This window comes from Microtus oregoni, unplaced genomic scaffold (genome assembly GCF_018167655.1).
Source record: "Microtus oregoni isolate MIOR12 unplaced genomic scaffold, Mior012 000011F_ref0000422, whole genome shotgun sequence".
NCBI classification, from domain to species: Eukaryota; Metazoa; Chordata; class Mammalia; order Rodentia; family Cricetidae; genus Microtus; species Microtus oregoni.
The window spans coordinates 12441303-12468966 of record NW_024543070.1 but is presented as its reverse complement, the minus strand read 5'-3'; the positions used below and the strand labels follow the sequence as shown (position 1 = coordinate 12468966).

The 27664-nt window shown below is 42.9% G+C and overlaps 1 protein-coding gene across 2 annotated transcripts in view; it reads left to right on the top strand.

The window, feature by feature from the left end:
- Nucleotides 1-27664, top strand: part of LOC121453131 (E3 ubiquitin-protein ligase SH3RF2-like) — a 112177-nt gene that overhangs the window by 27149 nt on the left and 57364 nt on the right. Inside the window, exons 2-3 of one of the 2 annotated variants that reach the window (XM_041659639.1) lie at nucleotides 23255-23524; nucleotides 26944-27039. In XM_041659639.1, the coding sequence (XP_041515573.1) occupies nucleotides 23255-23524; nucleotides 26944-27039 (366 nt within the window). The remainder of the gene's footprint in view (nucleotides 1-23254; nucleotides 23525-26943; nucleotides 27040-27664) is intronic. The other variant, XM_041659640.1, reaches the window with a different exon arrangement.

Sequence of the window (27664 nt, the reverse complement as noted above, 5' to 3'; positions counted from 1 at the left end):
GGTCTCACTGTAGGGGAACATGCCAGAGAGGGGAGTTGTGGTCTGGCTCCCACTATGCGGGAACACGTGAAAGAGGGAGGATGTGGTGTGTTACAGATGCAGGAACGATGACTATTCTTTAGAAGCAATGATTTCATAAACAGAGACTTAATGTGAGAGGTGGTGTGAGCTGTGAATATGGTTTTTTTTTATTGATTTTTATTGAGCTCTACATTTTTCTCTGCTCCCCTCCCTGCCTCTCCCTTCCCCACTTCAACGATCCCCCCAAGGTCCCCATGCTCACAATTTACTCAGGAGATCTTGTCTTTTTCTACTTTCTACTTCCCATGTAGATTAGATCTATGTAAGTCTCTCTTAGTGTCCGCATTGTTGTCTAAGTTCTCTGGGATTGTAGTTTATAGGCTGGCTTTCTTTGCTTTATGTTTAAAAACCACCTGAGTGAGTATATGTGATAATTTTCTTTCTGTGTCTGGGTTAACTCACTCAAAATAATGTTTTCTATTTCTACCCTTTTCCCTGCAAAATTCAAGATGTCATTAATATTTTTCTGCTATGTAGTATTCCGTTGTGTAAATGTTCCACATTTTCCTTATCCATTCTTCGGTGGAGGGGCATTTAGGTTGTTTCCAGGTTCTTGCTATGACAAACAAAGCTGCTATGAGCATAGTTGAGCACATGTCTTTGTGGCAGGATTGAGCATCCTTTGGATATATATACCCAAAAGTGGTATTACTGGGTCTTGAGGAAGGTTGTATCCTAATTTTCTGAAATTGCCACGCTGACATCCAGAGGAGCTGTACCAGTTTGCATTCCCACCAGCAATGCAGAAGTGTTCCCTTTTCCCTACAACCTCTCGAGCATAAGCTGTCATCAGTGTTTTTGATCTTGGCCATTCTTTTTTTTAATTTATTTATTTATTAAGGATTTCTGCCTCCTCCTCGCAACCGCTTCCCATTTCCCTCCCCCTCCCCCGATCAAGTCCCCCTCCCTCATCTGCTCGAAGAGCAATCAGGGTTCCCTGACCTGTGGGAAGCCCAAGGACTGCCCACCTCTATCCAGGTCTCGTAAGGTGAGCATCCAAACTGCCTAGGCTCCCACAAAGCCAGTACGTGCAGTAGGATCAAAAACCCACTGCATTTGTTCTTGAGTTCTCAGTATTCCTCATTGTTCGCTATGTTCAGCTAGTCCGGATTTATCCCATGCTTTTTCAGACCTAGGCCAGCTGGCCTTGGTGAGTTCCCGATAGAACATCCCCATTGTCTCATTGTGTGGGTGCACCCCTCGTGGTCCTGAGTTCCTTGCTCGTGCTCCGTCTCCTTCTGCTCCTGATTTGGACCTTGAGATTTCTGTCCAGTGCTCCCATGTGGGTCTCTGTCTCTGTCTCCTTTCATCGCCTGATGGAGGTTACTATTCATTCTTACAGGTGTAAGATGGAATCTCAAGAGTTCTTTTGATTTGCATTTCTCTGATGACTAGGGATGTTGAATATTTCCTTAAGTGTCTTTCAGCAATTTTAGATACCTCTGTTGAGAGTTCTCTGTTTAGGTCTGTACTTGATTTTTTTATTGGATTATGTGTTCTTTTGGTGTCCAATTTCTTGAGTTCTTTGTATATTTTGGAGATCAGACCTTTGTCTGATGTGGGGTTAGTGAAGATCTTTTCCCATTCTGTAGGTGGTCTCCAGTGCCAATGTGCTCAAGTCTATTTCCCACGTTCTCTTCTATAAAGTTCAGTGTGACTGGCTTTATGTTGAGGTCTTTGATCCATTTGGACTTGAGTTTTGTGCATGGTGACATATATAGGTCTATATTCATTCTTCTACATGTTGATATCCAGTTATACCAGCACCACTTGTTAAATATGCATTCTTTTTTCCATTTGACTTTTTTCTTCTTTGTTAAAAATCAGGTGTTCAAAGATGTGTGGATTGATATCCAGGTATTCGATTTGGTTCCATTGGTCCTCTTGTCTGTTCTTATGCCAATACCAGGCTGTTTTCAGTACTGTAGTTCTGTAGTAAAGTTTGAAGACAGGAATTGTGATGCCTCGAGAAGTTCTTTTATTGTACAGGATTGTTTTGGCTATTCTGGACTTTTTTGCTTTTTTATATGAAGTTGAGTACCGTTCTTTCGAGGTCTTTGAAGAATTTTGCTGGGATTTTGATGGGCATTGCATTAAATATGTGTAAATATGTTTTATTGTCATTGGTTAATAAAGAAGTTGCTTTTGGCCAATGGCTTAACAGAGTAAAACCAGGATGAAAGAGATATAGAGATAGAGTAAATGGAGTCAGGGAGAAGCCACATCTCCGCTGGAGCCCACGGAAACTTTGCTGGTAGGCCACTACCTCGTGGTAAGGCACAAATTAAGAGAAATTGGTTAATTTAAGATACAAGAGTTAGCCAGATATGCTTAAGCTATTGGCCAAAAAGTATTGCAATTAATACACATTTCTGTGTGATTATTTCAAGAAACAAACGAGTAGCCTCTGCCAACAGAGACCCAATGAGCCCGCAAAGGCTTTTGTAATTTCATTGAAAATAATAATGTGACAAAAATTTTAGTATGAGCTGAACACTAACTAAGGCTTGTGTTTGGGGGCTACTTTAAAACAATAGGTAATTTGGAAAAAGACACCAAGTCTTTAAGAAAATGCGAAGTTCATAGCTGATTCGTCTCTGTCCATCTTTGCATTTTTTAAAATTTTTTTAATTACATTTTATTTATTTATGTGTGGAATCAGAATGTCTATGCCATGGCATACACGTGGAGGTCGGGTGAACTCTAGGAGTTAAAGTCAGCTCAGCAGGCTGGGTGCTGAGTGCCTTCCCTCACTAATCCATCTCGCTAGCCCCATAAACACTCTAAGTTTCTGAGCACTAGTTTAGCACCGTGGTGCTCTGTTAACTCCATCAAGCAACATGGGTGCCTCAAGGAAAACAAATTAACCAAAGGGCCAAAAAGAGAGTGAAATTTATTCAGCCTCTGCAGTGTGTGTGCTAGATCCCCTGAGGGAGGCACTTGTTCCTCTGCATCATGGAGGGGAAACATGATGCTGAGTGAGTCTCAGGTGTGTCCACGTGATTACAGACACCGTGAGTGACAAGTAAGGATTACAAACCTGTATTTGGCCATGATACGAGACTTGTTCTATCTTTTCTAACCAATAATCAGACCTTAACTGCTTTCAGGGTCTACAGAGCAAGTTTCAAGACAGCCAGGGCTACACAGAGAAATCCTGTCCCCATCTAGAAAAAAAAAAAAATCAAGTGTAGAGTGACTGAGAAAGACAGTTGGCACGAATCTCTGTCTTCTACATGCACACAAGCACAAATGCATGCTCGCCCCCACCAAACATGCCCACACATACAAATACATAAACACGCACACGCACATACACAGGTCACTGTGCCCTTTGCCTGTAATCTAAGCATTTGGGAGGCTAAGGCAGGGAGATTGAAAGTTCAAGGCCAGTCTTGTCTATGTGGCAAGATACAGGCCCTCCTGGGATGCAAAATCAAATCCTTCTCAAACTAAATTAATATATAATCTATAGTGAATATCTTAATTCTAATCTTTAATTTTAAATAGATATATTTTATTTCATCTGATTTATTTTGACATATAATAGTACAAAAACTATTAATGAGATATTTACTATTTTTTTTCTCATCTTAGTATGCAAATATCTTCAAAATCCGTGGAAAATTTTCCCCCACAATGCTACAGTCCCATGTGGTCGGCAGGCAGCATACAGTCTGGTCTAGAAGCGCATACATCTAAATGTGAGTTCAGGTTGTCTCACGGGAGGAGTGGGATGAGGAAGAAAGCATCAGAATGTTTGTCTTCCTGATGCATCCTTTAGTACAGTGGGTCTCAACCTTCCTAATGTTGCAGCTCTATAATGCAGTTCATCAAGTCTCAGTGACCCCCAACCATAATATTGTTTTGTTGCTACTTCATGGCTGTATTTTTGCCACTTTATGAATCATGATGTAAATAAATATCTGTGCTTTCCCCCGATCTTAGGTGACCCCTGTGAAAGGGGTCGACACTCCTCCCCACCCCCACCTCCGCCAGAGGGGTTGCGATCCTGGGTTGAGAACCACTGCTCTAGCATCTCGATTTCTTCTTCATCTAGAACATTTTAAAGACCAGGACATATGAGACTAGTCTGTGGCTTGCTTGCCCACATTCCCATTGCCTGTAAGGGCTGGTACTAGGTTTACCCGTTGGACCCTCTGTCCCTTTAGCAAACTGAAAAGACAGTCAGTAAAATAAAACAAGGAAATCTGTCTGTGTCCAGGCTTCTACGTGGGTTCAGTGCTACAGAGATGCTTTCTAAAAGAGGAGTGAACATTCTAGGTTGGGTGCATATTAGAAGACGTTCCAATAATTTATGAGCGTGTAATTTTCACTGGCACAGTTACAAATGCAATTTGATCTTCACATTATTCCAGAGCAGTTGAAAATGGAGGAAAGCAATCTTTGGGTCATTTTCAAGTCATCGGGAATGTTAATGGGTGCCATGTTCCAAGGCCTGTCAAGCCTCAATACTCTGTAGCCTAAGGGGTTCCCTTTCCATTGGACTGCTTCTTCTCTGACCAGAATTCTGCTTTCTCTGCCAAGAAACTCTAAATCCAGTCCAAAGCAACCCGTGGCTCTCACCTTCGTGGCTGCCCCGGCACTTGAAAACCCCACAAAGACCCGTAATTGTTCTGTCTAAAAATTAAACCCTTGAGCTTGGGAATTATTTTTCTCCCACCAAAAGCAAATTGGTTGGATTTATTGAGCTGTAAGAAAGTGAAGCAACTAGCCAGAAGATAACAGTCTACCTTTCTACCCCCATCCTGGATTTAGATGTCAGAAGACATCTGCTCTGGTTGATAAAAGATAACAATCTACCTTTCTACCCCCATCCTGGATTTAGATGTCAGAAGACATCTGCTCTGGTTGTCAGGGCCATTGAGGAAAGAGATGAGGGGCCAATGAATGGGTATCGTTTCACCTTCAGAATGGCTGTACCAAGATGGCAGACATGGAAGCTGAACTCTAAATAGGTCGTTTTTCATGGTCTTCCAGCTCTCCAGTGGCCCCAAAGTTTATGTCCCCTGCTTAATACTGTGCTGATCACTGGGATGAGAGAGGCTAAACAGAAATATAAAGTACCCATGTTAAAATCAGAATGAAGATGTTTGTACACCCTGTCAGTCAGTCCGTAAGGACTGACAGAATGCTACTCACAGCCTGCCCTGTGCTAGGTACCGCAAGTACTGAAGAAGCAAATGTTGCGGTTTTGCCTGGCTCTAGCAGAGCATTGGTTGTCAAAGCTTTCACATCTAGGATGAGCAGACTGTGGTACTGTCCCCAGTTAGGACACAAGATGTAGCTATGGCTTCGGTAGATAGGGAAGTAGTAATACAGAGTCGAATGGTCTGTGTGTGTAGTAAGCCTTAACTATGGACACATGTACCTTCTTTCTCAGTCTCATGAGAATAGCATATGGTTAATATTCTTACCTTCATCCTCATCTTAGGGGAGGTCACAGGCCAGGTCACCTACCTTGATGTAGGATGTGAGTCAGATATTTTTTTCTCTTCAAAGAATAAGATGCCTTAATGACAGAGACAGGTTTTGTTGGAACTTTTCTTATACTACTCACAATCCAATAACCTTGAGCATGCTGCTTAACTCAAGATCAACTCCTCCAAAAAAGAAAATAGATCAAAGAAGAAAGGAGGTAGGGAAAGAAGGAAGGAGAGCAGGGAACATTCTAGCATCTTACCAGGATTATAAAGGCTTTATTTCTACTTCGTTTATACCCCTCAGTCAGGTTGGTTTGTCACCTTGGAGACTAAGTGCGAAGCAAAGGTGTTGGAAGAATGTAGTGGCTCCTCATTCGTTTTATATTGTATAACAAATCATCACAGATGTAGAAGCAGAAAACGAGCAAACCTGTTCAAGCTTATGTTTCTGTAACCAGGAGTCGTGTACAGCTTAACTAGCTCGATCCCCTGCATTTAGGACAACAGTCAAGACGGGTGTTCATCAGAAAGCACAACTGAGCAAGGATTTCTGATCAAACCTTTATATCACAGAATCCAGTTTTGCATGTCCATCATACTGTGGGCATCTTGCTGCTACTGACTGGAGGCCATCTTAAGCTCCCAGAGACTGTTCACAGCCCCTTGCCATACAGACCAGCTAACATGGCCATGCACTTCTTCAGAGCCAGCCGTGAAGATATCTAGCAACGTAGCTCCAACAAGATGGATCCAACATGATGCTGTGACCATGGACTAGCCCCAGCAGGGCGATCTCATGACTTTTGCTTTGTTTTCATGGCTAGAAACAATTCATAGTTCCTACCTACACCTGGGGGAATGACTCACACAAAGGTGAACACTTACAGTCTTTCTGCCTTAGATGAATAGAAATCAGAATGGGGGGCGGGGCTTGAGGAGCAAGGAGAAAAGAATAGAGAATGGAAATGTATATACATATATATAATATTTATTAATGGCATGCTGCTTGTAAGGTAATATGTCCATTATTCACACATATTTCTTCATTTAGTCTTCCTCTAAACCCTGTGCAGTCATTTTATTGTTATGACCACTTTACAAGAGATTAAACTAGTGCTCAGAAAAGTGAAGCCAAGTTTCCAGGACTGTACATGAAAAAAGAAGAAGCAGGGCCCATGCTTGTTTCTGTTAAACCGTAAACCAAGTTTTCATCATGTGCTTTAGTCTGAGAAGTGAGATAAATAAGAGAATAGAATAAAAGAGGGAGTGGAGGAAAGAGCAGGAGAGTGCCATGCTTCTAATCCATTTGTAAACTCATTCCTGAAAATGCTGACAATCAGGGCCTGGGGATGTCCAGGGGCTAGAATTCTCAGCCCACTTGCAAAAAGCCTAGGTTCAATCCCAGAACTCAGGGGAGGAAGTAGGAAGATGAGAAGTTCAAGATCAACATCAGCTACGTAGTGAGTTGCAGGCCTGCTGAGCTATATGATATATTATCCAAAAAAAAAAAAAAAGACATGGCTTTGGGGGAGGATGAAAAAAGAAGTAAGGAGAAAAAACAATTCACATGTCTACAGTGTACTGCCCAGTACACAAACCACTCAAGCTAAAGCACAGAAACCCAAACTAGAGCTGGTAGGAGCCTAGTTGAGTATCATGCTTCTGAACCTTCCTGGCCCACCTTAGCTTTCCAGAACCTAGAGCCAAACACTGCAGCCAAGCTGTGTGCAGAAACTCAGATGCCCAGCTTGAGCAAGCGGCGTCTTCCATGCGCCCTCTGCCAAGCTTCTGCAGGGCCACATCTGGGCTCCAGCAGCAGGGCCAAGGCCGGGGTTTGTTTTTCACAGCTCATTTGCGATGTCCCATTCTATTCCTGGACACTCTGTCCTTCCCAACTGACATTAAAGCTCAATTTCCCAACAGCCACTTTAACGAGATGGCTCCAGAAGTGCTCGATGCTCAGCGACAGTCCTGGGAAGCCAACATTTTCCAGCACCTGCTTGAAGAAGGGTGGCTGGACAGAGCATAGCTCTGACTCCTCTCTTGGTTGGCAGAGCCTCTGTCTTAAAGGGGTAGTTGCAGATGTCATGGAGAACCTCTGTAGACACGGGTGACTCACAGCCATGCAAGGGAGAAGATTTGAACATCAGATGTCTCTTACATCAGTACAGGACAGGCAGGTCAGCTAATCCAGCCCCCGCCCAAGCTGCCTTTGCTCTAACATGACCAAAAAAAAAAAAAAAAAAAAAAAAAAAACAAGCCAAAAAACCAAAACCACTGGTTCCCTCTGTGTCTATCTAGTTCACCTACCCAGAAGGAAAGCCCAAAGCCCAGAAAAACTACATTTTGTGTTTCTCAATAACCAACCCTATTAGGTCCCAACCCACTGATAAACTTGTATTGAGATCCAGCTTTATGCAGAAGCATAAAGAACTTACCACTGGAAAAGCACTGAGAACTTACCACATGGAAAAGCAAACAGAAAACATTGTGTTCTTGTACCTGGGGTAGTATCCAGCTCAGCTGTTTTCCAGTTGTGGGGCAGCCAGCCAATCCCGATCTGTGTTCCATGCCCCTTATCTGTCAAGGGGAGACAGAGAGAGGCCCTCCCTCATGGGTCCCTGTGAGACTTAGACATTACATTGGGACACGGTTGTGTTCAGCCGGTAAGTGTTGCTGTGGTAGGCACTGATGGGAATGATTGACAGTAGACTTATCCATAGCTTACAGCTAGCCTTCCTGAGAGGCAGGGTTATAGCTATACACACCTAGTGCTTAGGAATTCTGACTGCTTACTCACTGCTAGCCCTGGCTTCTAGAACAGTATTGTTATATGCAGGCACTTGGTAAATTTTGTCTAACCCCCACTTTACAGATGGGGAAAAGGAGTATGAAAGAGGCTACAAATGACTAATTTAAATCATACACTGTAGATGGATATACCTGAGATTTGAGTGCAAAGCATTCTGGCTATAAAATCCTTGTTCTTCCCACAACAGCATCTTGTCATTTATAAATGATTTATAATTATTTGTTGAGTATATTTTACTTTTTGTGAGATTTGGGGGGCCTTGGGTTTTTCATATGCATGCGTGTATGTGTGTATTGGGTTTACTAAACACCAATTATGTGCTCAGGAATGTGGGGCTTATAATAATGAGTAGTAAATTTTACTTTCTATTCTCAAGAAATTGAGAATCCCGTAAACAAAGCACCTACCTTGCTTGCAACAGTGGGGCTGATCTATTGGGAGCTCACCAAGGCCAGCTGGACTGTGACTGAAAAAGCATGGGATAAAACCGGACTCTCTGAACATGGCGGACAATGAGGGCTGATGAGAAGCCAAGGACAATGGCACGGAGTTTTGATCCTACTTCATGTTCTGGCTTTGTGGGAGCCTAACCAGTTTGGATGTTCACCTTCCTAGACATGGACGGAGTGGGGAGGACCTTGGATTTTCCACGGGGCAGGGAACCCTGACTGCTCTTTGGACTGGAGAGGGAGGAGGAGAAAAGTGGGGGAAGGGGGAGAGGGGCGGGAGGAGGGGAAGGGAAATGGGAGGCTGGGAGGAGGCGGAAATTTTTTTTTTCTTTTCAATAAAAAAATTAAAAAAATAAAAATAAAAAATAAATAAATAAAAATGTGTTTATGGACTGAGGAGTAGGAAAAAAAAGAAATTGAGAATCCAACTATCTTCAGAAATTCTGCTCCTGAATCTCGGATATAGCTCAGTGGTAGGTGCTTGCCTGCATCTGTAAGCCCTAGGTTTGACTCCCCAGAACTAAAAATCAAGCAAACAAACCAACCAACCAACAAAGGCTGTATTTCCTGTGTTTCTAAGAGCTCATATTTCTAGCATCATGTTCTCAGGCTCCCTGAATCCGCACAAGTACAAATGAGAAAGGCCTATGGTACATCTTTAGCTGTACCTTTCCTGTCTCCCAAACCAGAGATTATAAAAGTGACCACTGAAGCCCACTGGTCTTGTCCATCTCCTCCTAAGATAGCTAGGGTTACTTGAAAGGACATTGTTGTAGGGAAAGCTAACTGCACGAACTTGGGGTATCAAGTCATCTCTTAAGTGTTTCTAGATCCCATGGCTGTCCCAAAGAGTCTTTATGCATTCGCTTAGAAAAACACTGCCATCATTTTGGGAAACACGCTCAAATTAGAACCACCAAGTCAGAGTTTGACTCATTTTCTTTCCTGGTTGTGTTTTCATAATATTTCGGAGCCAGAAGCATTGTGTGTGTGTGTGTGTGTGTGTGTGTGTGTGTGTGTGTGTCTGTGTGTGTCTGTGTGTGTCTGTGTGTGAATGTGTGTGTGTGTGTGTGTGTTTGAATGTATGAGTGTGTGTGTGTTTTAATCAGTTCTAAATTTATATGTTGTATCCCATGGGATTGGGTGAGCAATCATATAATAATTCTACCTCAAAAGGAGAGAAGTTATAACTAGTTCACTTGAGGTAATTATAGGGCAACTTTCCGCCAGGATTTAAAGATAGACTTTGAAATGTTTATTTTTTTCACTTGCCTACTGTTATGTGTAGAGAGAGGTTCCAGCTCCTGGGACGCCCGCCAGAGTTAAATGAGGACCAGTTAGAGAGAGAGAGGCACTGGGAGTAGGTTCTTATCTGCCTGTGCTCAGGATTCTGGGGACACATATTTTTCTTATCCCATTCGTCTCCATGGAGATCCTCAACAGAATTATGGCAATATGCACAATGCCCAGCTTCGGAGGTGTGCATCCCTGGGCCAGCAGCCACATCCCTGGGAACTGGTAAGACATTTAGATCTGGAGTCCCACCTCAGACCTACTGCATGAGTAAGTGGGTGTGGAGGGCAACCTGTTTGAATAATCCCCAAGATGATTCTGGTGTACTCCAAAATGTGAGCATCACTTCTCCAGGGCCACAGTGTTTGGTTTATTAACTCTGTCCCAATTTAATTAAAGGAAGAACTGATTCAAATGAAACGTATTCACACACAGCCACGTGATTTGTTTGTGCTTAGCTACTGTGCACCATGGCGCCTAAGACATGTAACCCAACTGGTCTCTATGTTCGAAAGTTTAACAAGTAATTCAGAGGAATGCCGTATCTGTTCATTTCCAGGGTGTCAGTCAACACCTCTGCTGCCTTCAAGTAACCAACATGCTGTCAGTCAACTGGAAATTTTCAAGAAAATTCAGCAATTTTCTCTCATAAGTCCAGGAAAGTTGATTCCAATTTACCACTCTCTCAGGACGTAGCTTCTTCATCTGTGCTGTGGGTGGATAGCAACAGTATCAACTCACAGGGGTATCAGAGGACTGAGATGAGAACACGGGAAAGTTGCAAAGAAAAGAATGGTAGCAGAAATGTATAGAATGCTTCCCTCTTCTGAGTACTTAACCTACTATCCCATTGCGATCTCACAGCCATGCGTAGGGTACTGAGAGCTCCTTTCACTTTGTGTGTGAAAAACCTGGACTCAAATAACTAATCCAGAGTCACACAGGTAACAAGGGGAAGAACGAGTGTGACTCCAAAACCCTGGGGTCAAGGACGTTCTAGGCCAGCTCACCAGTCTAGGCTTTCTGTCCGCTATTAAACAGCCTGCTTTCTACAGTTGCTTCCAGGAATTCTAGCATAATTCTACAAGAAAAGTTCAGAAAACTAAGGATATCGAGGCCATGGCAACAGGCAGTTTAAATCTTACCTAATGTACACAAATCACCACTGAGAAATTTTCAGCTCCCAGCATTCCAGAAGAGAGGTGTCTATGCAGAGCTTTATCGGCTCTGGTACTCCTCTGATTTTTTTGAAAGCTTTTTTGTTATAAGAACTTCTAAATATAAAAAAGCAGCAATAAGAAATGATGAGTGATCAGCACACACTCGCACAGCTGTAAACTGAGGTCTTGTAGGCCGTCTACACTCCAGGCACTGTCCTCCAATCAGAATGGGGTTGAGGCAAAGCCCGCACATTATACTCCTCTGTCTTTAAAGTAAGCAGTTAGAAGCTGCCTTTCAAAGACAAATACATACTCTTTATCACAGCTCCCATAGCCTAATCACATATAAATATTCAGTCCTGGCAGCAAACAACTTCACCATTGAGCCATTTCACTGGCCCTTCACAGCTTTTTGATAGATGTTGCTGGAATCAGGATACACCAAGTTTCAATACTGCAGTTGGTCAGTACTCCTTTTATTTTTTTAAACCTGTAGGTTTGCCCCCAACAACAAAACTATTCTTATTTTCCACATGCAAAGATTAGATTTCCCTGAGATTCCACATCCTCCCGAATCTTTCTTATTGCATCCCTGGGCCATCAATGGATCTGCTCACCAACCGCATCCCTGGGGCATCAATGGATCTGTTCTTCAGTCCCTGAATTTCTTGTAACCAACAGATGCAAACATATGCACCCTGCACAGTAGCCACTGGCACATTTGGTCTGTCTTCGTGTACATGAATTTGAACTAAATGAAGCTTGGAATTCAGTTCTGACGCCCCGCTAACTCCAAGGCAAGTACTACTGGCTGGGCAACAGGTTTTCCTCACAGTTGGAAGTTTATTGAACAGCGGTGCTACTCGAAGTTGCAATAGATCCTCTGACCCCTGTCACCTCGTTTTTCCTCATGTACACGAAAGAGCAGAGACGAACACCCTGCCTCTAGTTTTACATGTGTGCTCAGGTCATGTAAGGGAAGCATAAGTAGTACTAAAGAAGCCCCAGGGGACTGCAGTGGGCAGCGGCAGAGAGGAAGATGCCCAGAGATGGTAGATACGGACAAAGGAAAACTCAGCAGTGTGAGCTCAGCTAAGTCACGTCTCCTTGTGCCACAGTGTCCGACACAACCAAGCAGGCGTGATGACGTCATACAGTGCTGCGTCTAGGATCAAGTGACAGAGGGCACAAAAATATGACGCAAACTGTATATGAAGTCCTACCTGTGGAAAGGCAACGGTGCTGGGCTGTGGCAGCATTTCACATCTAAATGTGAATTCGAGGATCCCTGCGCAGGTGCCTTGGAACAGCTTCTATCGACTCTCAAGAGTAATAGTGTCCATCTCCTCCCAACACCACTCAGTGACGTCACATACGTAAGCAAGGTAGGAGTCCTCACCCTGGGAAACTGGATGTGTGTTCCAACGGAGCCTTTCAGTAAAGGTTAATTTACATACGGTATTGAGAGCGTGGGAAAGGAATGAGAAGAGTAGCGCCAAGGCATGCTTTCCCGCAACAAAGAGCGACGCGGATCTGTTGTGACTCTTGAATGCTACATATGAGACAGGCCCACCCAAAGCCAGCTCACGGAGACAAGACCGGGAGAGCAACTTCCTCATGCCAACCAATTTCCCATCATGCCTGAGGACGACTGTCCATGTCACCCAGCCCACGGACAGGAGCTTGAAGCCTCTCAAGTCAACAGCTGCTGAGAAATGTTTACTTTGGTGCATGTGGCTAGCAATAAACTGGATTTCAATGTTCTGAATCGGCAGAAAAAGATAGCTCCTTGCTGCCGCCTGCTCCCTTCAGTGAAGCTGCCATCTGTCAGCTTTTGTCACTCAGCATGGTTGTCTGCACTGGGGATTAGGGACTTAATGCAGAAAGGCATGCTGGGAAAGAAAACGTCTACCCCCAAGCCAGAACCTCCAAGGCAGATGCCCCTGGAAAACCTTGAACATGGATATAGTTCAAAGCATGCTTAAAATGATGACACCTTTTCAATGGGCAGGGTTTTTTTTTAATGCAGTATTTATCTGTGGTTAGCGTGTCTGATTAGTCCCCATGTACAAGGAAAGAGCTAGTTGTATATGATGTGGTTTTATAGGAAAAATGATGCCAACAAAATGCCAGGATTCGAATGGTGCTCAGGTGGGATGGCTTGATTTAACGTTCACTTGTTCATAGATTTGTTCAAAAATTAATGAGTGGCCGGGCGGTGGTGGTGCACGCCTTTAATCCCAGCACTCGGGAGTAAGAGGCAGGCAGATCTCTGTGAGTTCGAGGCCAGCCTGGTCTACAAGAGCTAGTTCCAGGGCAGGAACCAAAAGCTACAGAGAAACCCTGTCTCGAAAATCCCCCCCCCCAAAAAAATTAATGAGTGTTTACTAGGCGCTGGTAGAATGTGAGCTCCATAAAGGCAGAAGTTGGGTCTGTCTTATAATGATGGCTGCTCAGGAAATGTCCGCCGACTACATGAGCGTACACGACACTGCCAGGTACAAAGAGCATGTGCGAATAAGTTAGTGTCTGCTGTGCAGAACTCAGTCTGATGTGCAAACAAATAAGCCAGCAATTGCAACACAGGGAGACGAGTGTTATAGTAGAAGAAATATAGGACAGCTCCCAGAACAAGAGGCACAACCTAGCAGGAAGAAAAAGAAGGCACAGAAGAACATGTCTTGATAGGTCCTATGGTGGCTAATCTGCAATGTCCACCTACCTATATTTGGAGTCCCCTAGGTGTGGTCACACCTCACACACACATGGATACACTTGTACACGCATATGCAAGTCTCAAAGTCACACAACTCTGTAACAACAGATGTTGCCAGATGTATTGAAAGACTGAAGAGAGTTGTAGCTCTCTTCAAAGTCATTTTCCCCAGTGGTCTGTTCCAGGGTTGCCGCGGTTGTAACATTTCTTTCCTTGCCACCACAGCCTGTCCCAGTGGTGGCCCCCTCACTGGAAACTCCAAGATGACCAAATACATGAAAACAGAATAGCATGCTGACCTGCCTCCTACCCATGGCTCCAGTCCAACGGTTATCACTTGGACAATTTGATCTCATCCATTACCTTTATGTTACGAGAATTTTAAAGATACTTCTAAAATCTTTCACTTTTAAAAGGCTCTGTTATCTTTAGAGTTGGAGGAAATAGTAAAAAAAAATACTATTTTTTTTAAAACATAAAAAAATGGGTGCAGAGAATTTACTGCTTCGTCTAAGGACATAGTGTGTAAGCTGTAGTCCTATCTAGGGGCCACCTCTAGAACCTCAGCCTGGATGGCCCCATTCTCAGAAATGCCCTGCTGTTTGCCTAGACTGTAATACATCCATTGCTCCTCTTTCCTCTCCAGACCCCTCCACACGGAGGTGATCAGGGAGCAGTAAGTTAAGGGATAAAGGCAGAGGAGGGCAGCCAGGACAGTGTTTTTTTTCTAAGCTAGTGGGAAGGAGGTAGTGGGCTAGCCATTTAGTTTATGTTTCCTCTCTCTGCGTGATAAGTTTGGCTCATTTCTCCAGCCACATGGAAAAAGACATATCTGAAGTATGCCACACTCATTAGGAAGCCTTGCTATGGAAAGAGAATTGATGGGAGAGGACAGACTTGCTTCCCAGCCCGAGGGAGATGATGTTTTGCTTGTCTTCCAGGTGCTTTATGCCCTCCTGGAGGAAGAGATGCTGACAGACACAGTTGGTTTCTAAGGAGTTCAATGCTGTCTCTCTGTACATCTCCAGGGTTTGGCATGTAGCTCACTTCCAAAATAATCCCAAGTTACTGACTGAGAATCAGCTTGTTTTTAGAACCAGGGATACGGCAGTGGACAACTCTGGTATTACCCTCGATGATGGACAAATGAAATCACTCCAAAGCAAAGTTGGGGAAATGTTTCAGGGGCGAACAGGAAGATACATAAATTGCAGACTTTAAAGGGCAAGGACAGATATATTTGAGTGTCCTGTTCTCAGCCATAGGACACAAATCCCTGCTTTCTATCACCTTCTTCTGGCTACAGGCTCTCGGGAAGATACCAGACATTTGGCTGGTATCTTCTGGAATTGGGAGGAAGGATGCCATTTCTCTTTTGGCAGAAAATGAGTTCATAACAAAGACCTATGGTGTCCCAGTACTGAGGTGAAGGTTAGAACAAAAGACCTCAGACAAAAGACAGACAGACAAGAACAAGAAGGGAGGGAGGGAGGGAGGGAGGGAGGGAGGGAGGGAGGGAGGAAGGAAGGAAGACACACACCACCAACAGAGTGAAGGTTTAGCTACATCTGCGAGGTGATACTAATCTTCCTTGCTGTCTCCTTCCTATCTCAAGGACTCTTGCTTCCCTAATCTTTTCTTCTGTTAAATGCACTCTAATTTACAATTTTATATTTATTCATATACATTTGTTTGTTTGTTTGACCAAGCAGTCTATGAGATCAATCAAAGGTTTGTGCAATGCCTGGCATGATGTCTTCTTAAATTATACTTGCTGAAAGAAAAACAAAGGAATGGCAAATAGAGCTGAGAAAGACAAGCCAGGGGATACTAACATCAGATTGGTTCCTCCTTTCTCTTCCTTTGGGCAAGACTTCCTAAGCATCCTGATTTCTGTGGTATTCATTATTTCCACTCGTTCTATTAAACAGTCTGCATGATTTGTCTCACTAGTCCTCTCGACATAACCATAACGAGGTGTGTCCAAGGGCCCCAGGACATCTTCAGATTGAACAAATCACTGGAAATTGGGAAAACTGGTCTATTCCAGCTAAAGGACACAGCTTAAACAGTGGAAAGGCGCACAGTCCAAGAAGGGCACAATATAGTGCTTCCGCATGCCCGCCCCCCACAAAGGCAGGCAGGCACACCTGTTTCCCCATCAGTGATACAGGAGGATCTGCCCTGTAGGGATGCTCACCTGAGACCTGGTGTCCAACAGTATCACTGGAGGCCTGCCACATAGGCATGACTGACCACCTATGAGGTCTGCCTTAGTCACCAACCCCTCCAGAGATCAAGAATCTTCTGCTTGACTTTCTGGCATTAATCACTTTGCTACCTTGGACTATCTAGCAGGCATGTCAGATAAACGGCATGCAAACCAACACAAAATCCTAAATTCATTTAAAACAGGGTGAGACTGTGAGAGGGGTGTGTGTGTGTGTGTGTGTGTGTGTGTGTGTGTGTGTGTGTGTGTGTGATTTTCTGTTTTGTAACTCAACTGTGTGGTCTTTGAGTATGAACTTTGTAAATAACAATGTCATGCTATTATGTGAAAGGTTGGGCACTGCTGATTCTCATGTGGCCTGAGGCCCCCAAATGTCTCTGAGCAGACACCATAGTCTAACATCTTAGGCATTACCTCCCAGGGCAAAAAGTCAGCTTTGTTTCCTTTTCTTTTCTTTTCAAGACAAATATCTCTGTGTGGCCCTGGCTGTCCTGGAACTCACTCTGTAGACCAGGCTGGCCTAAAACTCAGAGATCTGCCTGCCTCTGCCTCCTGAGTGCTGGTATTAAAGATATGCACCACCACTGCCTCACTTAGACCTTTTATTATACTATAAAAGGTTTGGATAACCCAGCTTCTTGGAGCATGATGAATATAGGAAAGTAGAAGTATTGACCCAATTTGTTATTGTTATATTCTAAGGATCAGGGAAGCCTTGACTGAGCCAAAGTTACAAAAGTCAAAACACAAACCAGTACTTAACTTGGCTTAATCATATATGTTCTTCTACCATATAATTCAGCTGTATCATAGTTGGGTATGCACCCAAAGAACCCTCTGCCCAACCACAGAGATATTTGCAAATCCATACTTATTGATATTTTTTAATCCACAAAAGAATCCAAGAAATAGAACCAGCCCATTTGCCCACCGACAGATTAATAAAGAAGATATAACACATGTACAATGCAATCTTATTCAATAAAATTAAAATCAAGGTAATTGCGGAGAAACGGATCAAACTATAATTTTTTTTTCTTTTAAACACCGCTTGGCCCATTTCTATCTAGCCTAGCTCTCGCATCTGGACTAGCCCATTTCTAATATTCTATGTAGCACAGCTAGGTGCGCTTACCGGGAAGATTCTAGCCTACGTCCATCCTGGGTCGGAGCTTCATCGCATGTCTCTGCCAAGGAGCCGGGAGCATGGCGTCTCTCTGAGGCGTCTGCCCCCGAGAGGAGAGCTGTCGAGTCTGAGCTCACTTCCTCTTCCTCCCAGCATTCTGTTCTGTTTACTCCACCCACCTATGTTCTAAGCTATGAGCCCAAGCAGTTTGTTTATTACTTAACCAATGAAATAAACAGATTGATACATGACACTCCCACATCACTTCCCCTTTTTCTGTTTAAACAAAAAAAAAGGCTTTAACTTTAACATAGCAAAATTACATATAACAAAACAGTTATCAAGCAAGAATTACAGTTACAATATTTATATCTATTTTATCTTTTATCATAACAATGGAAAACTGTAGGCTAGAATCTTCCCGCACCAATCTACTTCAAGAAGAAGATGGGCATCGAAGAGGATCCTTATGGAGTTTGATAGCCATTTGGGCAAGAAACTGTTCTTGCCTGGACTATTGCATAAACTGGACACAGAGAACCCGCAGAGAGAGGACTACTGAACTTGCCTAAAAGTGAGATGATCTTTCGGGGTTCCTGATTCATGAAAGAGTCTGCGAGACATTCTTCAGGACAAGCAGATAGTGACTGCCTTTGAAATTTCCTGCTTTGTCGAAATGTCTGCTGGAAACTATGGGCCTGTAGGCCGAAGATGGATGCCCCAACGGTACAGAGGAACTTTGGGTGACTGTACAGGTAGTGAGATGTCTCTGTCATTTCTAGAGTTTTAAAAGTTGCTTACTTTTTGTTTGCTTAGGTAATATTGTATTCTTCTGGAGTCTTTGATGGAGTTGCACAAACTATAAATTATTGTACCAAGTGAAGGTACTCAGACAAAGAAAGATGAATGTCACGTGTATTCTTTCTTATGAAGCTCCTATATTTTAATTTTTATATGTGAATATATGGGAGATAGGTCATAAGGCAAGAAGGGGACTATGAGAAGAGAAAATGAGGTCTTAATGAGTAGGGGGATGGTGACATAATGTAGACTGGAACCGACGAGAGGGAGAGAGCGAGAGAGAGAGCTCTCTCTCTCTCACTCGCGCGCTCTCTCTCTCTCTCCCTCTCCATGTCATGCCTTCTGCATGTCATTATCTAGCCCTGAGTCCCTCACCAGATGCCAAGTAGAAACCAACACTGTGCTCTTGAAGTTTAAGAAACACAAGCCAAATAATTTGTTTTCTTTATAGTATTTTCTACAATTGCTTATAATTCTCTGAGTTACTTCCAGCTATTGAATGGGAAATAGACCAGCTACTGTCTGTTTCACTTAATCTCTGGTTCAGGTGCTGCCTGTGGCTTCTTTCAGGGAGCTGTGTCTACCGGTTAGGAAATAACACCACAATTTGCATGTAATACCAGGTCTGGAAGTCAAAGGGCTACGAGAATAAGGTTTGTGATCCCAAAGTAAAAATTAGTCTTTCTCCATTTAAACATCAATTCTCAAGAAAAATACTAGTTGGCCCTAAATGGTGACTGTGCCTGCCCCACCTTACCATTCATTTTGGGGGAGTAACTCAATCTATTCTCTGACTGGCTGGCAAGAGCCCCTTACCCAATGTGAGCCATAACCAGACTGTGTAGGGCCCTGGTCTGCCCCTGTTCCTGGGGTACATTTGGTGGGACAGTTTATGATCAGCTAACTAAGCTTCCTGTGTGTTTCTGTGCTCTCCCTGCCCCGCCTGGTGATTAGCTGCAGGGCATTTACTCCTTTGTTAATATGGTAATTTCCCACCTGCCTGGGCGGAGATCCTTGTGCAGCAGTTAGGTACAGAAGGATTTCCCCAAGTCTGAATAAACTGGCATTCAGCTAGTCTCCTTTCGAATGACCCTTGTCTCTCTGTGTGTTCTGACTCGCCTACAGTACAGAGGCGCGCGAACTGTACCGAGGGTGTAACACAAAATCGGGTGTTACAGACTGAATGTTGTTGTGTCTGCCAGAAGATGAAAACAAAGCAGAAAGTTCCTCAGACCAGGGACTGCTCCACAATGGGACAGCCCAATTGTGTTTCTAGTAACTCTGCACACACTGTTTATTTCTGAGCTTTGTGTATTGTCCAGCCACCTAAATCATGGCCAACTTAAAAAAAAAAAAAATGAACTAACAGGTCTCAGGAACAATTCTGAATCTCAAAGAAAGGAATGTTTTGGGGGCACATATGAGCTTCCATTACAAGACAGATTATCTACTCTTGCGTCAAACACCACGACAAAGTTGGATAATGACCTTTGAGTCTTTGAATCCATTACCCATCCAACCCCCACCCCTGCACCTGCAGAAACAAAGAAATATTATGAGTGATAAAAGCTGGTGCCAAGTGCACAACGGGTAATAGCTGATGCAGAACTTGGAGTCATTTTCCCTGGAGGGAACAGTTGAGGACCGGATAGAATCAACCATCTGAGACTCCTCAGGTGCTTAGCTTTTATGTGAGGGCTCTGGAGTTCAATAATTCATGCTAATGCAGCCAGCATCAAGGCAATTGCATTCACACTTCATTCGGATTTTGATTACTAAACAGTCCCGGTGACTTTTCCCAATGAGAAAACACTCTGGTTCCTCCAGCTGGAATGGAAGGAATGTGGCAGCGGCACCAGGGCTTTGGGGTCAGGTGAGCCAGTCTTTCTTGGGCCTTGTCTGGTGACATTTACCATATCAGAATTTTCCAGTCCATGAAATAGGGTGATGCCACTTCGCAGGGTTGTGAGACCACGAGACTGAGATGCACAGGTGAAAAATTCAATAGTACAATACATAAGGGAAACTTCAGTGGCCTGATAGAACCCTGAGAAATCTCCATTTCCTTTCCCTTCAGGGTCATCCTTTTTCTCTCTTCCTCTCTCTCCCTCGCTGTCCCCTCCTGCCTCCCCCCTCCCTAGCTGCACATGAAAGACAATGTTTTCTGTCACTATAATGGGAGTACCAAGAATAAATAGGGGACATCTTAACCAGGAGGAAGATCTAAGACGGAAAGCCTTGTGCTGAATATAGAATCTGTAGTCCATGTTCACAACACTGCCTCCTGTTGAAGAGGAATGGAGAAAAGAAATGATGAAGATGAAGACGGACAATTAGTACCAACATGGAGTTTCAAAGTTTAGGCAACTTCAAAGGAATTGAAGCACTTTTATGCAACTTTACTTTAATGCACTCTCTAGGTACTCATTAAAATACGTATGGCACTTGCACTAGAAATATCTTCCCGGAAGGAAAAGAAGAAAGTAGGTTAGTAATTTACAAGCTTATGTCAAATCTCCGTTGCCCCCATTTGATTTAGAAAAAGATGTAGCTCAAATGAGTAGCGTCCAACCTAGATGGTAGAAAAGATTCATTAAAATTAAAACGCAACTCCAAAAAGAAATCCTACTCCAAGGAAGACTGAGCAAATAAGTCACGGCTGGGGGCTGGGGTGTGTGTTTTCAGCATCCTGCAGGATTCTGGCACAGGTAAACCACAGATTTGATTTTGAGAAGCATGAGCTTCATGCTTAAGAGAGTTCTGTGTTCAGAACCTGATCTGCTAGACCTCGCTCTGTGGATTTGGGCAACTTTTAACTTTTCTGATTTTAAGTTTTGAAATTTGAATTTATATATACTTCAAAGGTTGCTGTAAGAATTAAATAAATACATTATGAAGTAATGGTCTCTGGTATGTATGAAAATAATACTATTACATATACATTACCATGATTGTGTAAAGGACTTGGATTTTTTATCATTTCATTCTTTTCTTTTTATAAATATAGAAGAAAATGTGTTAAGATAAAAGTTTATGAGGCTTTCAAACAGAAGTCTGAAAGGGAGTAGTCCAGGGCAGTAGCTTAGAAGCCGCCTTCATCCTCATTGTTCAAGATGGCAGTCAGAGCTGCTGCTTCATCCCACACAGCTGCCAGGAAGACCGAACAGTATGGCCAGCCAGTACTCCATGTAGTATGTGCCCAGAAAACTGTGGCTTGTGTTATGATGCCGATTATGTGATGATTGGAGAGAAGGAATTTGGTAGGAGAGGTATTGATCGCTGGTGTCTCACAGATTTAGCCTTTCCTCGGGATCCCCTGCTCATGTCCCTCTACATGCTGGTTTCCCAAAAGTCATCTTCTTCAAGGCAGGTCGCAATTGCTATTACCTGTCCTGCTCAGTTTGGCTCATTCTCTTCCCAGTTTCCTCCCATAGCTCCATACCTTACCTGTAAGCTCTACCCCACCCTCCCCTGCTCCCAGTTTTGTCTAATTCTAAAGGCAACACAATCATTTTGTTTTAAAAGTTAAAAACCTAAACTCAACACTTTGGAGAAATTTCAATACCAAAAACATTGGCTTTAAAAATAATCTTAGTGTTCTGAAGCACAGACATCTAGTATTTCCCTAAGCAGATAAATTGATATGCAGTGGAAACCTACTCTGTGCGACTCTCCTTGACTTCTATTACACTGAACAGCACATTGAGAGAGATACTTCATGCTAAAGGTTATGAATCAACATTATTAACTATATTGACAACAGAGTTCTTACCATATGAATGTGTTCTTACGCCTTATTCAACCACTTCTACACCTTGTTCAATAACCCTCCAATCTCCTTCCCACAGTGAGCTTTGTCCTTGTAATTCTCTAAGCCCAGGTTCCCCTTACAATATCTGTAGCTCCATTACCCCATCGCCAAAGGGATGCAAGGTCTCTTCTCTACACTCTACTTGGAATTCCATTTTCAAATGAGCATTGTAGACCCAGAAAATCCCGGGAGACCTGAATTAAAGCCATCCTACTCTCCTCAGAAGAGCAAGCTATCCCAGTGCATGGGAACTGTTTCATCCCACTGCCTAGAAAGGCACACACAAATATCTCAGGTGAGAGAGAGGCTTTTGTTGGAACCTGAGCTGTGAGAACTTTCAGGGTACCAAGTCAACCTCCAATAAGACCACATCAAGGTCATTCCCGTGTGGAGAAACCAGTCCCAATTGGGGGGGAGAGGGGGGAGAAGAACATTTGACTGAATTATTTAGACAGACAACTGATTTGACAAATGATGATTCACTGCTGATTTATTTTTTTCAAAAGCTATGATTGATTCCTGACTAATTTGTTTCCTTGTCTCTGTTGAGTTTCCTAATGATCCAAACGTTCACGAGATCTAGAGTTTCTGAAGAAGACTGGAGACAAATTATGCCTCAGCCCTCTCACAAACCACTTCCTATTTGCAGGTGGCTTCCACTTCCATTTTCTTCCCATCAGTGCTGAGGAGGATGCAGAACTGGTGTCATTAGTTCCCCATTATACAGGATGCTAATAAAGGAAGCCATTCACTGAGCACATGGTATATTCCAGGCAAGATGTTAAATGCATTATGGATATCCTTTATTGCTCACAAAAGCCCTAATGAGGTAGACATTCTACTGACACTCTGTTATATACATGAACGTAGTCCAAAAAAAAATATTAAACAACCCTAATTACATAAGTAGAGAGAAGTACAACCAGGCAAAATCAGGATGGACACAGAGAGAATTACTAACTCACTGTACTGACTGGTTTTATATCAACTTAATATAAACTAAAGTCATGTGAGAGGAGGGAACCTCGATTGAGAAAATGCCTCCATAAGATCAGGGTGTTAGACAAGCCTGAAGGACATTTTCTTAATTTGAGACTGCTGCCATGCCTATCCCATTACGGTGAGTCCCTTGAACTGTGAGCCAAACTCTTTCCTCTTAAATTGTTTCTGCCACAGCACCTCATCACAGGCTGGGAAAAGAAAACAAGACGGCTACTTAGGCTAAATGAGCTAGATGGTCTACACACAACCATCACTAGTCGTTGCTATGAGACCTCCCATCCCTTCAGCCCTAAGCTCACTTCCTATTTTCTGGTCTTTGCCACTTGCAGGTGCCGCGAGCCAAGGCCTTGTGCAACTACAGAGGGAAGAATCCAGGTGACCTGAAGTTTAATAAAGGAGATGTCATTCTCCTCCGGAGACAGCTTGATGAGAACTGGTACCAGGGGGAAATCAATGGGGTCAGTGGGATCTTCCCAGCCAGCTCCGTGGAGGTCATCAAGCAGCTGCCCCAGCCACCACCACTCTGCAGGGCCCTCTACAACTTTGAACTTCGAGACAAGGATAAGAGTGAGAACCAGGACTGCCTGACCTTCCTCAAGGTAATCACAGACCACACAGAGACTATGGAGAAGCCACAGTCCACTATTTAACACTGACGATTTTTTTTGTATTGATTTTTATTGAGCTCTACATTTTTCTCTGCTCCCCTTCCTATCTTTCCCCTCCCCTTCAACCCTCTCCCAAGGTCTCCATGCTCACAATTTACTCAGGAAATCTTGTCTTTTTCTACTTCCCATGTAGATTAGATCTATGTAAGCCTCTCTTAGTGTCCTCATTGTTTTCTAAGTTCTCTGGGATTGTGATTTGAGGGATGGTTATCTTGGCTTTATGTTTTAAAACCACTTATGAGTTAGTACATATGATAATTGTCTTTCTGTGTCTGGGTTAACTCACTCAAAATGGTGATTTCTAGCTCCATCCATTTACCTGTAAAATTCAAGATGTTGTAATTTTTTTCTACTGTGTAGTACTCCATTGTGTAAATGTACCACTTTTTCCTTATCCATTCTTCGGTCGAGGGGCATGTAGGTTGTTTCCAGGTTCTGACTATGACAAACAATGCTGATATGAGCATAGCTGAGCACATGTCCTTGTGGCACAATTGAGTATCCTTTGGGATATATACCCAAAATTGGTATTACTGGGTCTTGAGAAAGATTGTTTCCTAATTTTTTGAGAAATTGCCACACTGACATCCAGAGGGGTTGTACCAGTTTGCATTCTCACCAGCAATGCAGAAGTGTTCCCTTTACCCCACAACCTCTCCAGCATAAGTTATCATCAGTGTTTTTTATCTTAGCCATTCTTATAGGTGTAAGATGGAATCTCAGAGTTGTTTTGATTTGCATTCTCTGATGACTAAGGATGTTGAACATTTTCTTAAGTGTCTTTCAGACATTTTAGATTCCTCCATTGAAAGTTCTCTGTTTAGGTCTGTACTCCATTTTTTTATTGGATTATGTGATCTTTTGGTGTCCAATTTCTTGAGTTCTTTGTATATTTTGGTGATCAGACCTCTGTCTGATGTGGAGTTAGCAAAGATCTTTTCCCATTCTGTAGGCTGTCGTTTTGTCTTGTTGACCGTATCCTTTGCTTTACAAAAGCTTTTCAGTTTCAGAAGGTCCCGTTTATTAATTGTTTCTCTCAGTGTCTGTGCTGCTGGGATTATATTTAGGAAGTGGTCTCCTGTACCAATGCGTTCAAGTGTACTTCCCACTTTCTCTTCTATAAGGTTCATTGTGGCTGGCTTTAGGTTGAGGTCTTTGATCTATTTGGGACTTGAGTTTTTTGCATGGTTATAGATATAGGTCTATTTTCATTCTTCTACATGTTGATATCCAGTTATGCCAGCACTATTTGTTAAATATGCTTTTTTCGATTTGATTTTTTTTTGCACCTTTGTCAAAAATCAGGTGTTCATAGGAGTGTGGATTAATATCCAGGTCTTCTATTCTGTTCAATTGGTCCTCCTGTCTGTTCTTATGCCAATATCAGGCCATTTTCAGTACTGTAGCTTTGTCTGCTGATTTTTTAAAGAATATACACACTACACATGAGTGAACATGTGTATCTGTATGTGTGCACACTCATGCACATATGTAAGCAAAGTGTGTGTATAATTTCAACTACATGGACTATGTATTGGTCAATGGTTTACTGCTGTGAAGTGACATATGGCTATAATAACACTTATAAAATAAAGTATTAACTGGAGCTTCAACGGAGTTTTCAGAAGTTGTTGTACCATAGATGTCCAAATCCCCTCATAGAAATCTAAGCTGGGGTTTCCTTATTAGTTGCTGCTATGACAAGTTAACATGTAAGTCCATGAAGTGGTACTGTTATAATTCCTCAATAAAAACCCATAAACCCATTCATTTAATGATTTCTTTTAAATATATTTTAATCTATTTTCATGCTATGTATGTGAGTTCTGCCCACATGTGTGTATTATACCATGTGTATACCTGGCACGTGTGGAAGCAGAAAAGAGCATTGGATCTCTGGAACTGGAGTCACACATGGTTGCTAGTCACTGTGTGGGTGCTGGGAATCGAACCTGGGTCCTCTGCAAGAGCAAGTGCTCTTAACTACTGAGTCATCAGTCCAGCCCCTTCCCCCATCTGACAGGTCTCTGGGAACAAAGTGATGGAGCAATGCCCTTCCTTCTGCTTTACTGGGAGTCTAGTAGTAAACACATATTCATCAGTGGGGAAGTGTGACGAAGACACCAGAGCAGAGGGTTTTGTCCATTCTGTCACTGTGGAATGCTGAGACTTCTCTAGAAAAATCTAGGGTCATCCTAAACCCCATGTCCAAATTCAACCCAAGATCTTCCCTTTGCCAAATACTGTGGCATGTCTGTAATCTCAACATTTGAGAGATTAAGGCAGATAAATAAGAAGATCAATGAAGTCAGTGTGGGGGCCATAGCAAGTCTCTCTCAAAAGCACAAAGAAGAGGCTGTGGTGGCTAAGGAGATGGCACAGTAGACATAGGCACTTGCTGCCAAACCTGATGACCTGAGTCCAGTCCCAGACCACGGGGTTCAAGGAGAGACCCAACTCCCAGAAGCTGCCCTCTGACTTGCACGCACATACCATGGTACATGTCACACACATGTATCAGAGAGAGAGAGAGAGAGATTTGCAACAAAAGTGTTCTTCTTAAGGTATTGAGTATGACATCATTTGTATGAAGTAGGAGAGTAGACAAAAGGAGTGGGCGGTACCAGAGGTCATGAGGCTGGAGTGTGGGAAAGGGCACAAAGAAGGTGTTAGGTTTCATACCTTGGTATGGATGAGGGTTCATGGCTATAGTTGATTGTTCCAGCTCATTTCCAAAATTTATGCACTTTATGGAAGGCATATGTGTATCCTTGAAAAGAACTGAGATCAACATTTATATGCACATATCTTTTATCTTACTACAAAAGCATCTAAAAATGTGAAGCAAGCTATTAGCGGTGGTTGTGCTGTGGCAGACAGGATCCACTTGTTTTTCTTATCAATATTTTTAATTTTCTCCAACTTTACATGTAATCTTTTGTAGCAAGAAAATTTTGAATGAAAACCGCTTTATTTTTAACATATTAAGATGGAGTCAGTCCTAAAAGTCTTCAAAATGGGAACGAAAGTTATTCCCCTTTAGCAAGCTAGAGCTGAATCCCCTATGGCTTCCCTTTTGGCTTCTCCATCAGGATAGTTTAAATGAAAACCACTTGATTCCCCTTGGAGTGTTCTGAATTTTCTTACTGGGTTCCACTCATCTGCCAAAAACTTCCTTTCATCTTGAACATCTTGGTGCCCGAACACTACCTTTTAAGATGACAGCAATATTTCCCACACAACCTACTCAAGAGCTTCACCCTTTGTTCCCCGGTATAAACTTGTCTCCATGGGAAGATCCCATCCCCTGAACGTGGAGGACAGAGCTGACATGAGGCCTTCTCTTTCAGGATGACATCATCACAGTGATCAGCCGAGTGGATGAGAACTGGGCGGAAGGGAAGCTGGGAGATAAAGTGGGCATCTTCCCCATCTTGTTCGTAGAGGTATGTGAGACTCCCGTCTACATTGAGTCAAGCTTGCTCAGGAGAGTCTGTGTGCCCCAGTGATGCCTGAGAGCAATTCCTATTTAATATGAGGCTTAGAACTCACTTGGAACCTCGAAAGAAAAAGTCTGTACAATGACACCCAGTTCTGGTGAATATGGAGAAACTGGTCTTTTTATTCTCTTTTTGGGAGTGTCAAGTGATCAAATTTATCTCATCAAAATGCAAGTTCACCCATATTTTAAAAAAATACTTAAAGTGTGCACTGCTTCCCATCAACAGTTCCACATCTGAGAGCTGACTATAAGGAAATATTTAAGTCAACATGTAAAGTTGCTGGTCCAAAACATTTGAAATGAAATGTTCACCATAGCATTATATGTAATAGTGAAATGCAGAAATAATCTAAATAATCAACAGTAAGGACTCACTTTGGTAGGGGGAGGGGGGCGCAGACAGGATCTCACTGTGCAGACCAGGCTGGACTCAGACTCACAGAGATCCACCTGCCTCTGTCTCCTGAGTGCTAGGATTAAAGGCGTGCACCACTAGGCCTTGGTCTAGTCTTTATTATGGTGCTAGAAAAATTTTATATATACCATTTAAATGTTAATAATATTGTGAA